The sequence below is a fragment of the Saccopteryx bilineata genome, chromosome 1 (assembly GCF_036850765.1).
Source record: "Saccopteryx bilineata isolate mSacBil1 chromosome 1, mSacBil1_pri_phased_curated, whole genome shotgun sequence".
NCBI classification, from domain to species: Eukaryota; Metazoa; Chordata; class Mammalia; order Chiroptera; family Emballonuridae; genus Saccopteryx; species Saccopteryx bilineata.
This window is the reverse complement of record NC_089490.1, coordinates 344,090,797-344,106,451: the sequence shown is the minus strand read 5'-3', so window position 1 is coordinate 344,106,451 and position 15,655 is coordinate 344,090,797. Positions and strand designations below refer to the sequence as shown.

The 15,655-nt window shown below is 54.1% G+C and overlaps 2 protein-coding genes across 4 annotated transcripts in view; both read left to right on the top strand.

The window, feature by feature from the left end:
* CAPN5 (calpain 5) overlaps positions 1 to 15,655 on the top strand; it is a 57,696-nt gene that overhangs the window by 23,930 nt on the left and 18,111 nt on the right. For all 3 annotated transcript variants that reach the window (XM_066249713.1, XM_066249722.1, XM_066249731.1), the window contains exon 3: positions 3,018 to 3,149. In XM_066249713.1, coding sequence (XP_066105810.1) covers positions 3,018 to 3,149 — 132 coding nt within the window. The remainder of the gene's footprint in view (positions 1 to 3,017; positions 3,150 to 15,655) is intronic.
* OMP (olfactory marker protein) lies at positions 10,260 to 12,690 on the top strand. Its single transcript, XM_066249667.1, has one exon. The coding sequence runs from the start codon at positions 10,339 to 10,341 to the stop codon at positions 10,828 to 10,830; it is 492 nt and encodes a 163-aa protein (XP_066105764.1). The 5' UTR covers positions 10,260 to 10,338; the 3' UTR covers positions 10,831 to 12,690.

Genomic DNA, 15,655 nt, shown 5'->3' with positions numbered 1-15,655 from the left:
TCTAGATCACCAGCCTTATTCACCTCTGTTCCCCATCTCCTTCTCTCTGCACAAACTCTGCACAAGCTGGCTTCTCCTTCAGCACTCCGCCATCTTGGCTGCTTCTCCTCTTCTCCAGAGTAATGCTGGCCTTACTCTGCTCTCCTCTCTAATACTAATCTCAGGAACCGTGAGAGCAAGCTCCTGGTCTGCCCCACTTTATAGAAATCAAAACCTTTAATCCAATATACAAACTAGGAAGTCTCTGATACAAAGTCACTTATCTGAGGTGTAATGGGATTCTTCATGAGAGTGCACCACCCTACATCAAAAAGGGTGGGAAAAGTTTAGTCTTAAAACTAAGCGTTAGGCTATAAGGATCCTGCCTGCTTACAGCCTGTCCCCCGACATCCAGTACAAACTATAAGCGAGCAAACATATATATCATATTTAAAAACTTATTTGACCGACAGGTTACCACCTCCAGGCAGCCTCCTCTGATCTCTCTGGGTTCTCCTGTCATAACTGTGCTCACAGCCAGGTTCCTCCTCTTCGAGGGCCCTGCCTGTGGCTGGGAGCCTCCCTGTCTGTATTGGTGCTCTGTGCCCAGCTGATGGGCCAGGACAGGTGGAAGGACAAACAATTGTCCTTGAGAAGCCTGACCCTATGGTGGCAAAGGATTCCCCCAGCTGGGCTAAGGACAGGTACAGGGGGACGAGTGAAAGAAGGGTGGCTTTGTCACTTTTAAATCTTAGCCTACCTGAAGGCTCTGGAGCTGCCTAAATTTGAATCTCAGTTCACCTCTTCCTGTGTGGCCCTGAACAAGTGACTTGACCTCTCTGTGCCTTGGTTTCCTCATCTGTAAAGTGGGGATGCTAACAGGGTTGTTTTGCACAGTGTGGGGCACACTAAGCAGGTGCCCAGTCATTGTGAGCTCTTTCTGTGATTATTCCCTTCAGGGTGTCCCCAGACGGCCTCTGGGCTCCGTGACAGACTCTAAGTGGCACCATCCTCAGGTGGTTTCTCTATGTTAGAGCTTGCAAACCTGAAGCTCTCCCGGCAGTGGGAACATGCCAGACTGCCGCCTCCTCCCTGCTCCCTCCCAGACTAGTGGATTTGCTTCAGGTCCTTTTCCTGCTACAGCAAGTCAGGGCACTGCTGGGCCTCCTGACACCTTAAGCGCAGGCGCTCTCTCTCTCTCTCTCTCTCTCTCTCTCTCTCTCTCTTTCTCTCTCTGAGGCTAGAGAAATGTCTGAGGCCAGAGCCCTGTTCTGGGGTAGCAGAGCCAGCAGAGACTGTTACTCTGTGGGGAGGATAACAGTTCAGCGGGGACAGACAAATCCCCAGGTGGGGAGCCCAGCAGACCTGGGTTCTGTCCTATCAGTCCACTTACTTGGCTCATAACCTTGAGCATCATTGTCTCCTCCTGGGCCTCAGTGTCCCCCTCGGTGGAATGGGCAGTTGTGTCTCTGTCCAGGGCCCTGACTGGGAGGGTCTGACAGGAGGAGCTCCTTGTGTTCCTCTCTGCTGCAGACCCTGGTTGATGCCAGGCTGTAGCTGTCTTGCTGTGGCTCGGTTCCTCCAGATATGAAGCCTTCCTCCACCCCCCATCCTGTTTGTCCTTCTGGACCCCAGGGAGGCAGATGCTAAGTCATGGCTCTGTCTGGCTCAGAATGCTGGCCTGGGAGGTAAGATAAGAAGAGCACCAGGGCCCAGGCTAGGCTTCCAGATAGCTGCCTCACTGGGCTCTATGACCTGGGGCATTATATTCCTGCAGTCTGGGCTCTGGGGAAGTTGCCTTGCAGCTTGACCCTGATCTTGTCACTCTGAAGTCCCATCTGGAACCACTCATATCCTCAGGGGAGTTATGGCCTTCAATCTGGCTTTCCAAAACACCGGTTTTCCCGGCAGAGGTGGCAACAGAGGTCCCAGACACCTTAGTGAGAAGGAGTAGCCCTTTGCCCCTTTCCCCCTGCAAGTGCTATGCCTCCATGACGTGTAGAGTCCTTACACAGCCTTCTAAGGATAGTAATCTGCCTCCTTTGCACAGGACAGCAGATGGAGGCTCAGAGAGGTTGAGCCAGTGGTCCAAAGTTGCACAGCCAGTAAGTGACTTCCTGACGTTGGACCTCTGCTGGCTGCTTGTGGTAAGACCTCAGTAGCTCTGCTGCGACTGAACTAGCTCCGAGCACCAGCTGACATGGAAGCAGGCCCGTGCTGTGTGCGGGGGCATGTTATTCTACCTCTGTGGGCCTCAGTTTGCTCATCTGTAAAATTAGCACAGCGCCCACCTCTGAGGACCATGGTGAGGATTGCTCGCAGTGCCAGCAGGATGCCTGGCAGTGGGAAGGCATCTCAGCATTTACCTCCCCCACTGCCCACTGTAGCTGGCCCCCGTGGCGAGCATGCACGCCCTTTCAGCTCTGTGGGGTGAAGATGCTGATGGGCGAGGAGAATGGGCCTGGGGGGGGCACTCTGGGAGCCATGTGGGTGTCTGCTCAGCTCTGTTCGCATTTGCTGGCTGTGTGCCCTTGACAAGTCATTGACAATGTCCCACTCTCAAGTGGAGTAGGGTCAGATCAAACAGCCTGCGGATGTGCCCATGGGGCATGGTGTGTTGGCTCCCCGCTTCTCCCGCCCTCTGTACTCATCACATGTACTTTTGGTGTTTGTCCCCCTGCACCCTCACCCCGCTGCGGGCACCAGATGACTGTGGGCACCAGAGCCAGCTGGGGGGAGGGACACTGATGGGCTGCTGCTGCTGGAGGAGGATGTGCTGGTCAGGGAGGACACAGGGCAGGAGGAAGGTGGTGGCCCAATGTCCAGTCTCCCCAAGTCCTTTCATAGTATTTGTTCACCGTGGAATTTTTGACAGAAGAGCAGTGTTCCTCAGCCAGGGGAAGGGAGAAGGGCCTTCCAGGGGGAACCTGGGGGAAGCTGGTGTGGGGAAACAGACTGGCCATGGGGGCCCCCGGTCTTCAAGGGGGACAGACAAATCTCCATGCTGACAGTGAGGTCTCCTCCCGGCTTCTCCACAGGACATCTGCGAGGACCCCCGCCTCTTTGTGGACGGCATCAGCTCTCACGACCTGCACCAGGGCCAGGTGGGCAACTGCTGGTTTGTGGCAGCCTGTTCATCGCTGGCCTCCCGAGAGTCTCTGTGGCAAAAGGTGAGGCTGGGGTGGGGTGGTGGTTGCTGGGCAATGTGAGCTCCGCTGGCGGCCCTCACTGCCTAACAGGGGAGGTGCAGCCAAACAGGGGTGGGGTGGGGGTGACAGCGGGGCTCCCCAGCATCGGCTGAGTGTTAGAGTCACCTTCCCCTCACCTGCCAGTCTAGCATCTCTGGGGCAGCTGCTGGGAATCTGTGTAGCTCCCACGAGGATTCTGATGTGTTTCCTCCCCACTCTGGGGGCCTGCAGTGTCCCTGGAGCCTTCTGGCTGATACGGGAGAAATGTGGAAGCTGCCTGAATCATGTGCAGTGTGGAGAGACCATTAACTGGGGTTTGGGAGACCTCTGGCCAGTACCTGCTATGTGGCCTGGCCAGTCCTTGCCTTTCTCTGAGTCTTAATTTTCCCACTAGTTCAGAGGGAGTGATCCATGATTCAGGGTTCCCAGCTGTTGATGTTCCAGTCCAGCATCCAAGGGTTTAGGTTGGAAAGAATGTGCTCTGGCCCTGACACTTCGCTCTCTTGTGGCAGCAGCCGGCAGTGCAGCCCTTAAATCAGACACTGGGCCTCCTGCTGGAGAGGCGGGGAGGCTGGAGTAGAGGCTGGACTTGGGTTCTCTAAAGAAATAGCAACAGGGATTGCATCCTGGGTTTCCATGCTGGCAAATACTAATCATTGCCCTTTCTCTTCCCTGCCCTTCCTGCCCTTCCAGTAGGGGTGAGCAGCTGGGCTTCAGAGCACTGTCAGACTGGGCATCTCGGTTGGACAGGCCAAGGTGCAAGCCCCAGCTCACCATTTGGTAGCTTTATAAATATCCTCACCTGAAAAATCAGGATGCCAGGGTAGCTCCTTCTCGGAGAGTTGTGAGGGTGAAAGGAGACTGTACTTAAAGGGCCTCGCGCAGTGCTCTGTGAATGGTGGCCACGTTACAGTGTTACGGTAATTCATATTTATAGATTGTATGGCTGTTCTCATGTAAGCAGGACACAAGGAGCAGAGTGAGTTTGTTTTCATTCTCTGAGATGGAGCTGTGCCTTCAGAGGGAGCTGTGCCTGCAGCTGAGGCCGGGACTGTGGTAGGGCCCTGCTGTCCTGTCTTCTGAATGGAGTGTGACTTCTCAAAGCCACCCTTGAGTGGGCCTCCCTGGGACCTGGCCCCTAATGATCCTGTGGGGATAGAGCAGCTGTGGGCTGTAAGGGCCTCTGCTGGGACCTGCGGACTTGGGCAGTCTTGAGGTGTCAGAGGTGGGAGGGCCTCAGAGAGCCACAGGTGGGATCGTTGCATTCACTGGTCTCGAGGCCCAGAGAGTGTTGGTGCCTGGCCCTGTCCTCCTGGCTCCACCCACCTTTTCTGAGCCCAGAACAAGGTCCCCCTGCCTCTGAGCCCCACCCTCAGGACTCGATCTGAGGTTAGAGGTGGCACACAGGAATCCTGTAGTGCTGACCCCACACCTCTCAGCCTGCCCCGTAATTGCGTGTTTACCTGTGGTCTCCCTTCTCAACGTGAGCTCCCCATGGGTAGAGCTAGGCCGCCTGATAGCTCCCTGTTGAGCCCAGTCAGAGCCTGCCAAAGAGCAGACTCAAAGTTTTGAGAATTGTCAGACCCAGCTACTGGCCAGTAACCGTCCTTGCTGCTATAACTGACCTGGGGCCTTCAGTGGGGTCGGAGCCTGACCTGCTGTGACCCCACCTGGGAAGATTCTGTCTGGTTGTTTATAGGGAGCGGCCTTAGCTTGCTCCTGCCCTGGGCCCTGGTGCGGCTGTTCATCTAATGAGTTGATAAAGGGGCCCAGAACCTGCAGCGGAGGCCTGTCATTGGTGTTGTGTGACCATGGCAGACCTATGTGTGTCTGGGCCAAGGTTCCTCTCGCAGGGTGTTAGGGCACCTCACTTGGCTGGAGGCTTCGAGAGCCAGGAGGCTGATCTCCAGGAGCCTGTGTCCCCAGGAGGCTGCGGCAGGGTGGGGTGCTCTGGACTAATTGCACTCTGCTGCCTGTGCTGCTGTGGTGACAGTCCCTGGGTCCTGGAGGGAGAGACGGAGCCCTGGGGAGCTCATTACTGTGCCTTCCCTCCCTTGCTGTCCCTTCTGACTGGGCCCTGTTTGTTGTCACCCTTAGCTTCTGGGCCTGTTGCCCTGCAGGGCCTCCCCTCCCCACCCTTTTTTTTTTTCCGTGGAATGGGGTTGGTGCTCAGGCTGACCTGCACCCATGCTTCCCCCACCCACCTCACTCTGGGGGTGCTGAGCCTCGGATGCAGGCATATCACACCCTCCACGCACATGCTCTCTTCTCTAGGAGGCCAGGCCTTTACCTCAGTTCTTGCTGCAGCCTGGGGCTGATGATTTGAAGCCAGCGAGACCTGGGTTTCATTCTGTCTGGGTTCCTTGCTAGTCCACCTCAGGCAGGCCACTTTCCTTCTCTTGGCCTCAGGGTAAACCTGACCTTTCCAGTGCACAGGGTTGTGGGAGAATGAAAGGAGCCGGGGAGGTGTGGGGAGAGAAGCCCCTGGCATAAGGGGCAATATGCATGCATTAAACCAGGGGTCCCCAAACTTTTTACACAGGGGGCCAGTTCACTGTCCCTCAGACCGTTGGAGGGCCGGACTATAAAAATAACTATGAACAAATCCCTATGCACACTGCACATATCTTATTTTAAAGTAAAAAAAAACAAAACAGGAACAAATACAATATTTAAAATAAAGAACAAGTAAATTTAAATTAACAAACTGACCAGTATTCCAATGGGAACTATGCTCCTCTCACTGACCACCAATGAAAGAGATGCCCCTTCCAGAAGTGCGGAGGGGGCTGGATAAATGGCCTCAGGGGGCCTCATGTGGCCCTCGGGCCGTAGTTTGGGGACCCCTGCATTAAACCCTCCTCCCTGCCCCTCTGAGTTCCCACCTGCAGCAGGCCTCTGCCATTATGGGATCTCTGGTGGGGGCATCATGTTCTCCCCAACTGGACTGTACCTTTCCTGAGCACAGGACTTCAGGTGGACCAGAAATCAGGATGTGTCAGTGGGGTGGAGCATTTGCCAGGAGGCCTGTCCTGGTCCAGGCTGAGGGAGTTTACCTCCCCCAGAGCCTGGAGAAGTGCCAAGCATGAGGCAGGCCTGCTGGTGGAGCCATGGGGTGCCCCAGGCCGCAGGAAGCAGAGTGAGAGCGCAGTCCCGGCGGAGTGGGCGGAGTGCCGGGTGTCTGAGAGTGAGTGCTGGGGGCGGGCAGTCCCGGCGGAGTACTGGGTGTCTGAGAGTGAGTGCTGGGGCAGTCCTGGTGGAGTGCCCGGTGTCTGAGAGTGAGTGCTGGGGGCGGGCAGTCCCGGCGGAGTACTGGGTGTCTGAGAGTGAGTGCTGGGGGCGGGCAGTCCCGGCAAAGTACTGGGTGTCTGAGAGTGAGTGCTGGGGGCGGGCAGTCCTAGGGTAGAGCACCTGGTAGCGGGGCTGGGCTATTTTTTGGTTCCATTTAAATGTTTCCTATCCCGCCCTCACTGTGAGCGGTTCATGCCCTTGAGCTGTGTAGCAGTTCACTCACCACATGTTACTTGAGCACCGGCTCTGCCCCAGCAACACTCTAGGTTCCAGGGACAGAAGATTTGAGGAAATATATACAAAGCTACTGAAGGTTTTCTTTACCTAGAAACAACCAGTGCTAAGGGTTTTCTGTATTTCCTTCTAGTCTTTTTTTTTTTCTATTTGGGATTAAAAGAGGTGTTTATTAATTTCTTTTGTTTTTAAATACACATTTTTGCAATTACATATGTGCGTTTGGAGCTTCTTTTCTCCCCCATCCAACCTTTGGTGGGTCCGCTCAAGGCTGAGCAGAGGCCTGTGGACAGTCATGGGCCCGTGGACAGTCATGGGCCCAGCCCTACCTGCATCTTCAGCCCTCCCTCCCTTCCCTCCCTTCCCCTGGCTCTCTCTGCCCCCTCCATTCTTCCCTATCTGTCTGTCTTTGAGGTCCAAATCCTGGTGACAACTTCTGCCTCAGCCTTTTCCTGCAGGTCTTTAACTCTCTGCCCAGGCTGAGGTCAGGTTCTCCCCAGGGTCATGTGGCTTCTGGGTCCCCATCAGTAAAAGCTGAATACCTCCCCCTGTCTTGAAGGTTCAGAGATGGGGTGGGCATTCTCTGCCCTCAGTGCTATTGCCAGACTATACCCTCCCCATGTAAACCCCTACAGGCTCATGCCATTTGCCCTCCCCTCTGCCCACCCCACCTAGTCGCCATCCCCTGCCAACCAGCTGCAATGGCCTACCACCCAGGCACCGAAGCCTTGGACATCCGATTTCCTAGCCTTTCCCATTCTATCCGTCCACAGTACTACCATGCTGCCGGGATTACTATGTCCCTGTGCTGATACTGTGTCCTCATCATCCTGGGCTCAGTTCTTGATTACATCTCCATCAGCCCTCACCATCAGTTGCCTTGAACTCCTGTTCCCATGGCAGCCACAGCCTGCACCAGGCCCTGTTCTCCCTGCAAGTCTTCAGTTGAAGGATTAATTTCTCTGGCTTCACCTTCTAGGCATTTTGCTTATTCCTCCACCCTGACACACACCTGTCCCTAAACCACATCTTTGACCATGTGCTCTCTCCCCATCTTCCCATCTTCTTTTTGTTGTCCTTGGTTTAGGGCCCCATGGTCCATCATATCAGCTGTTCATTCATTCATTCGTTCATTCATTCATTCATTCACCTATCTAACAAGCATTTTCTGAGGGCCTCTTCTGTGGCAGGCCCTGTTCTAGGTGTTGGCTTAGAGCAGTGATTCTCAAACTTTTTGAAGTCGCGGTGCACTTAAAATCTTACAAATAATTGTAGGCACACTATATACAAATTCCTGAGAAATATGTTATAATAATTAAGTCAAATATTAAAGAAAAATATTAAGTCCAAACGTGCTTTTATGGTAATTAAACAAAATAAATGACAAAATTAAATTTATTCTGACATTGAAAAAACATTTTTATGTTATATTTTTTGAGTTACGCTTTTTAGAATTCATAAAAAAGGAGGGTTAAAAATTTAAAAAATGACAAAAAAGTTATCTTTTTATATATAGATACATTCTTAGTAAGATTTTGTAAATTTGGCAGGTCCCGGTGTGAATGTGTTAAGTTTTTCATTCTTGTGTTGATGAGAAACATGAACATGATGTGTCCTAGCGATTTCTTCAATGTTTGGGCATATATTTGAAAGGCAAACTTCATTTCCTCGTCAATACATTGAAGAATTCCTCTCTTTTTACTCTTAATTGTTTTGAGTGCAGAAAACCCCCACTATACAGATCATCTTAACTTTACACCAAACAAAGGATAGAAGAAACTTGCCTCCAGTCTTTAGGGGAACATGGGGGGTAGTGTAAACAACCCAACACCACAGCTTAACAGCCTTTTGCAACCTAATCAGGCAAGTGAGGTGGGGGGTTGGGCAGACTGTCAGTTTACAGCCAATTCCTCAGACCGCTGTCCCCAAAATCTAAATTCCAAAAACCCTGTTGGTGTTTTGGTCCCCAACAGGCACATATTTCTCTGGAATACCATAGGGCACACCTGGAAATCTTCTAGGGCACACCAGTGTGCCCTGGCGCACACTTTGAGAACCACTGGCTTAGAGTAATGAACAAGACAGATGGGGTCCCTGCTCTGTCAGGGCTTATGGTCTAGCGGGGAGGCATCACAGACAAAAAGCAGCAAATGTACAAATAAAAAGTCAAGTTTAGTGCTGGGAAGGAGAGAAGCAGCTCCTCTTTGTGAAGGAAAGGAAGTCCCTCCCACCATAGTAACTCCTGGGCCACACTGATCCTTTCTCTGCCCCTCCAGCTACAAAGTATACAGTTCTGTGAGGCTTAGGCAACTTCACACCTTTATATGGTTCTCTCAGATGCTCTTGGGGAATTGCAACCGGCAATGCCCAGAACTGACCCCAGGGCTTCACAGGACCAGGTGCTCTTTTCCTCTCTGGGCCTTCCTGCTGTTCGGTAGCCCAAGATCCCACTGACTTATATAGCCTTGTCTGGCTAGTGACTGTGCTTGTGGTCCACTAGACCCCCCTCCCCAGATTGTTTTCAAGTGTTACAGTTTGGAATGAGCCGCTGTCCCTTTCTGTGTGTGACATGTCACGGAAGCTCCTGTCTGCCCCACCCCCAGCTACGCTCGCATACTCCAGCTCTCCCATTTTCCCACATGTAATAGCCCTGGTTGCACCGCAGGTTCTGGGAATGTAAATGTTTGTCAGATTCTTCCTCTGCCTCAGGCCTTCTGGGGGAAAGTGGGGATTGCTACAGGTGGAACAAGAGGTGAGGTCAGAGTAGGAGAAAAGCCTGGGCAGGTGGCTGCCGCATGGTGCAGGGCTGAGGCGGGCCAGCAGACAAGAATCATGTAGGTGAGAGATTCTGCAAGCACAGCCCCTGGACCAGCAGCAGCTGCATCGCCTGGGGAGATGCAAGTTCCCAGGCCTCATCAACGATTTCTTAAATCAGAAACTGGGGTGGGGCCCAGCAGTTTGTGTTTTATGTTCTACTGGTGGTCCTGATGCTCACCGAAGTCTGAGAACTGGGGTCTAGGTGAGAGACGATGGTGGCTGGGCTGGGGCCCTGGCAGTGTGTTCGGGAGGCAGAATCATCAGGCCTTGGTAACTGGGTGTGGAGGGGTATGCTCTGGCAAGGACAGCTTCTGATGTGGCTCTGCTGACTTCAAATCTCGTATCAGCGGGCCCCTCTGGTACTTGTTCCCCCTACCCTCCTGCCTGGGGAGGCGGTGGTCTTCCAGGCTCTTCTTGCATGCCTCCATGAGCACCTGCTCCCCACCACACTCCCGGTCCTACCGCCCTGATTCACAAACAAGCCAGCTCCCAGCCCATCCGTGGTAGTCAGGGTGGTTGCCACAGCAATTGACATCAGCCATCTGGTCCCTGAGGAGCCTGTCACCCTCCTGCCTGCCCTAAGTGCCTCCATTACCGCTTCAGCGAGGAGCAGAGAGGAAGCATTTGGGGACTCCACCCTCATACACAGCCCATTTTGAGAACTGGGTGGACCTGGAGAGGGCAAGCGGCCAAGAGGGTAGGGGAGGAGCTGGGGTTGGGGCGTAGGAGGGTAGGCGGGGCCTCCCTCTTGTGATCTCTTGCCTTGGCGGTGCGGACCCAGCCCACTCGGCTCCTGGACCTCGGCAGAGGCGGCAGCAGCCCTTGGGCCATGGCAGAGCAAGGGCCGAAGCAGCCACAGCTCAGCATGCCGCTGGTTCTGGACAAGGACCTGACCAGGCAGATGCGGCTGCGCGTGGAGAGCCTGAAACAGCGCGGGGAGAAGCGCCAGGACGGCGAGAAGCTGCTGCGGCCGGCCGAGTCCGTGTACCGCCTCGACTTCACCCAGCAGCAGAAGCTGCAGTTTGAGCGCTGGGACGTCGTGCTGGACACTCCGGGCAAGGTCACCATCACGGGCACCTCCCAGAATTGGACGCCTGACCTCACCAACCTCATGACACGCCAGCTGCTGGACCCTGCTGCCATCTTCTGGCGCAAGGAGGACTCAGAGGCCATGGATTGGAACGAGGCCGACGCCTTGGAGTTTGGGGAGCGCCTGTCGGAACTGGCCAAGATCCGCAAGGTGATGTACTTCCTCATCACCTTCGGCGATGGCGTGGAGCCCACCAACCTCAAGGCCTCCGTGGTCTTTAACCAGCTCTGACCACAACAGCTCCCTGCTGCCCCCTTCTCTTGCCCACCCACCCTGTCCCCTTCCCCAGGGACGTTTTGGGACATTTTTCTAGTTGCTGGCTTATCTCAGCTTGAGCAGGACCCCCCAAGCCTGTGTCCTCCCTCCTCTCTTTTCCCTGGCGCTGGCTTTCCTGTTCAGGGAGGAAGACACAGGGATCTGTAGTCTAGACGCTGAACTAGCTGCCAATGCTTCTCTGTGGACTGGAGAGGCCAGGTCAGGCCCGTGCAGGAAGACGGAGGACCCGTGGGCATGCGCCTTCTTTATGCCTCACGGTGGGAAGAGAGAGACTGAAGGAGACCAAGATAGAGACAGATGCAGACAGAGAGAGAAAGAGACATCCAAAGAAGCAGCCTTGGTCTCCTCTGGAGGTGGAGACACGGACTCCACAGAGCAGCCTCCTTGGAGAATCCAGCAAACAGCCATTTGCCATCCGTCCGGCCACATCCTGGAAGGCACTGCTCCTGGCATGGGCCTTGCGTGGTCCACAGTGCCTCAGGGGCCCTCGGGACATCGGGCAGGTTGGCTTGGGCACTGAAGAATGGCTGTCAGGCTGGAAGCTATGCAGGCCAACTCTTGCTCTTCTGAAAATGACTTCAGGAGAGGAGAAATGAAGGGGGACATAAAAGAATAACATAGATATCTATACACATACATATATATTGAGGGAGAGCACGCTCTATTCTTATGAAAATACTGTATTCTAGAGTCTATGCCCCCTCTGTGGACAGATATGAGTTTAGATGATCTATTATATAATTGCCAGCTGGTTTGTAAGTGGCCCTTAGCAGGGGCTTGGTCAGAATGACCTTGATGAGGTGGGCTTCCTGAGCCGGGAGGCTCTGAGGTTCATATAGTGAATCGGAACAGTGCAGTATAGTAGGGGTCTCCCTCTGCCGGGGGAAGCTGGTTGGAGGTGTCCAAAGCCCCGGAGCTGGGATAGGAGGTTCTCTGGGGCCTCAGGTGGCCCCTGCTGGGAATTCAGATTTCTAGCTTACTGGTGAGAGAAGGTGAGTGTTTCATCTGTTGTGGCATCCCTGGCATCTTTAGTGGAGCAGAGGGGCTTGGGGTGGCCTGTCAGGGCAGTTGTGACAGCTGATGGTCACTAGTGGACTGGAGGTGGCAGTGTGCTGTGATGGGAGAGTACCCACTCGCCAAACAGGGAAACTGAGACATGATTATCAGCAGATTCAGTTCTGCTCCCCAAGCCTTACTCCCCTTCATACAATAGGCCCAGTGAGCCCCTTTGAAGGAGGGGCCTGACTTGCCTGTCTTCAGCTGAGGGCACTTCAGGAACGAGGCCAACACCCTGTCTCAAGGGCAGCCCTGGTTTTTGTCAGGGAAGTGCCATGATGTTTCCCTCACAAAGCAGAGCCATGGTGGGGGTGGGGTGGGGGACACAGGCTATGGACCCCGGGAACAAATGCACTGAGAGATGGAGCTCAGAGCCATTCCCACTGGCCGAGGCTGCTGGGGGGCGGGGCCCACTTCCGAGGTTTGCAAACAGGAGTGGGAATCTGGATTCCTTAGGTGGGAGATTGGCTGTGGTGTGGGTGATGGTCCTTTCTAACTTGCATCTCTGGCCTGTTGCGGGATGTGCTTAAAGTCCTGGCGTTGCCTGCCTTGCTTCTCCACTGACTATTGGGGGAGGCCAGGCCCCTGGGGATGGCCCCGCCCTCTGCCTCTTTCCTTGACCTCTCCCTGCAGCTGTGGGGACCCTCTTGTGCAGACTGACTGCCTGTACCCCCACCAGCCCACATCTGCTCTGGGTGGGCATGTGAGTGCTTCTGCTGTGCCCACTGTGTAGCCTCAATAAAGCCTATGTGCCCCTTCCTCGGTGGTGTGCAATCTCTCACCGTGAGCTAACTCTCCCCATCAGCAGCTCCCAGTTAGCCCCGTCCCCTCACAGCCCAGCGTACCCCTCCCCAGCTTTCTCCCACACTCCCAACTCCTCCCCCTGCTGCTTTCTGGGATGAGGCCAGAAGTGAGCAGGTGACTAGCCCAAGGTCAGACAGCAGGAAGGAGTTTAGAACCAGGTCACCTGACACCCATCTAGGAACCAACACCCCTGACAGTTTTTTCTCCAGTGGCCCCCAGACCAGCCTCTGTACCCGCATTGCAGAAAGCCATGCTGAGGCCGTGGGGAAGCATAATCTGGTCTCCGGTAGGTGGCTATGCTCAACCTTGCAGGCTGGCTGGCGGATACAGACTAGACAGAGGAGTAGCCAAGGGGTGGGGTCAGGCCTGTGCCCAAGTTTCATCTGGCCTCGGTCACCAGTTTGCTGCTCCTGACCCTCTCCCAGCCTCAGACTCTAGAGGAAGCCACCTGCTCCTGTGAAGTCCTTTCCAGCCCTGTCTAGATAAGACTGATGCTGCCACTTCACCGTAGTGCCCCTCTCGACCCTTCTTCAGAGCTCTGTCCCCTTGTTTTTTTTAAATTTTTTTATTTTTTTAATTTTGTTTTTTTTTTTACTTTTATTTATTCACTTTAGAGAGGAGAGAGAGAGAGAGACAGAGAGAGAGAGGAGAGAGAAACAGGGGGGAGGAGCTGGAAGCATCAACTCCCATATGTGCCTTGACCAGGCAAGCCCAGGGTTTCAAACCGGTGACCTCAGCATTTCCAGATTGACGGTTTATCCACTGCGCCACCACAGGTCAGGCATCTGTCCCCTTGTCATCTCTAGCTTGCTCAGTTTTTGAGCAGAGACAGTGGCCCAAAGGAGGAAGCAGCCTTCCCCAAATCACAGAGGGTGTGGAGGGGCCAGAGGGTGTGTGTAAGGACCAGGCTCTGGGTCTATGGACTTTGGCTCCATGACACTGACTCCCTGGGATGGGCAGAGCCATGCCTCCCCTCTACCTGAGGGCCCAGTTTCAGGCGAACCTAGCTTCCTCCCGGAGGCCGAGGTCAGGCCCTGCTTCAGAGCCCACTCTTGGGGTTTTGCTTGAGAACAACCCCTGCTTCGAAATAGGTTCCCTTCGCCAGGTCTCACATCACTGTTCTCCACTCCAGAGCCCTCCCAGAGCTCTTTCATGTGCCAGGGAGAGCTCGGGTCAGCCCCTGCCTGCTGCCCCAGCAGGATTTGAGCCCAGCCCCTCGGGTCTGGGTGGGCGTCCCTCAGGGAAAATCCCGGGAGCACTCCAGTGGCAGCGGCACCAGGGAGCCCCATGGTGCACCCGTTAGTGGGGTCCAGAGGTTTCTGGTTCTGCAGAGAGTGCTGGTTAACGGGGTCCCCTGGGTGTGAGAGGAGCTCCAAATCCCACACAGTCCTTACCTTGCTGCCTGGTCAGCCCAAGGAAGTGCCTCAACCCCTCAGACCTCGCTTTTTCCATCTGCAGAGGGGGCTGCTGTAGAGGTTTCTTCTTCTCTTGGGAGAGAGTTTGACTGGGTCATCTCAACCCCCTCCCAACCCTGAGATTTGCGAGTTGTTGTGTGAGTGCACCGTACACTTCATACACCACTCATGACCCCTCATGTGTGCACAACCCTCCACAGTTTACGCGGTACCTCCAAAGCCATGATCCACCTTAGTTCTCACCAGAGTCCTGGAGGAAGGGTAGGCAGATGCAGGCCCTGAGGCTTGGAAAGTAGAATTTAAGTCTCTGTCATGCGCATGCGCTGCAACTGGTGATGTGGTGATCACTAGTGTGTACAGGTCACCAGTCAGCCAGGGCCTCGCTGAAGCCAGGGCCCGGGGTTGCCCTCTCAGCAGGCTCAGCCAGCTCTGAGCTGGGCCAGGCTCCGTGCTGGGCGCTGGGGGTCTGGGCTCAGGTGAAACATGGCCCTGCCCTCCAGGGGCTCCCCGCAGTGAGCAGGGAAAGAGCCGGAGGAAGAGCAGCCCGGTGGTGCCCAAGCGGAGTGGGGTCAGGAGGCCCGTGCAAGCTGCTGCTCAGCTACTCCTTGAGGGATAAGGAACAGGACGGGTGCCTGCAAGGGGAGCCACTCAGGCATAGATAGCAGAGGTGGCCAAATGCATCACAGGGTGTGAGTTCTGTGGGACCTGAGGGAGGCAGTGTTTCTGGGTGAGGCTGAGAGTCAGTACCACATCCCACAGGGCTTGGCTTCCCGGCCAGGGAGCAGCCAGGGAGCTGCGGTGTCCCTGGTGATGGGGCCTCAGCTGCAGACCACAGAAGAGAGGGACGCTGAGTGAGTTGCCTGGACCCATCCCTCTACTTCAGCAGCTGTCGCTCGATCCCTCTCCGCCCCAACCCCGCGTACCGTGTCCTTCTATTTCTGGGTGAATTTCTGAATGACTCGTTCAGAACAAATAAAGACTCTAACCATAATACCGTAACAAATAAAGAGAAAGACTGGTTCAGAACAAAACAAAAGACCCTAACCATAACACCGTAACACAGTGATTTTCAACCGGTGGGTGTACCACAGGAATTTTTAAAACATACAGTTCCTGACTATTTAGTCAGGGGCACTGACCTCTTTTCCCTTAGACTGTCAAATAAAAAAAAATGACAGCAGCCAACACAGTAGCCATTCAGTGTGAATAAATAGAAATTATACCTATTTTTTGTCAGATTGGCAAAAAATATATTTTTTGGTGTGCTGCAGAAGTTTAGTAATTAGTTTATGTGTGCCCTGAGAGGAAGATGGTTGGAAATTGCTACCATCACACAACTAAAATAATTTTAGACTAACTTTTTTAGTATTATCAAATACCCAGTAAATATTTGGGTTTGCAATTTGTGCCCTAAACGTGTGTGTTTTACAGTTTGTTTGAAAACGATCCAAACCAAGGTCTCTAACTAATTAGTTGGTTCCACACCACCTATTAATTTTCCTTAT

Coding starts and splice junctions, on each gene's coding strand:
- OMP (XM_066249667.1), top strand. CDS start 10,339: ATGGCAGAGCAAGGGCCGAAGCAGCCACAGCTCAGCATGCCGCTGGTT.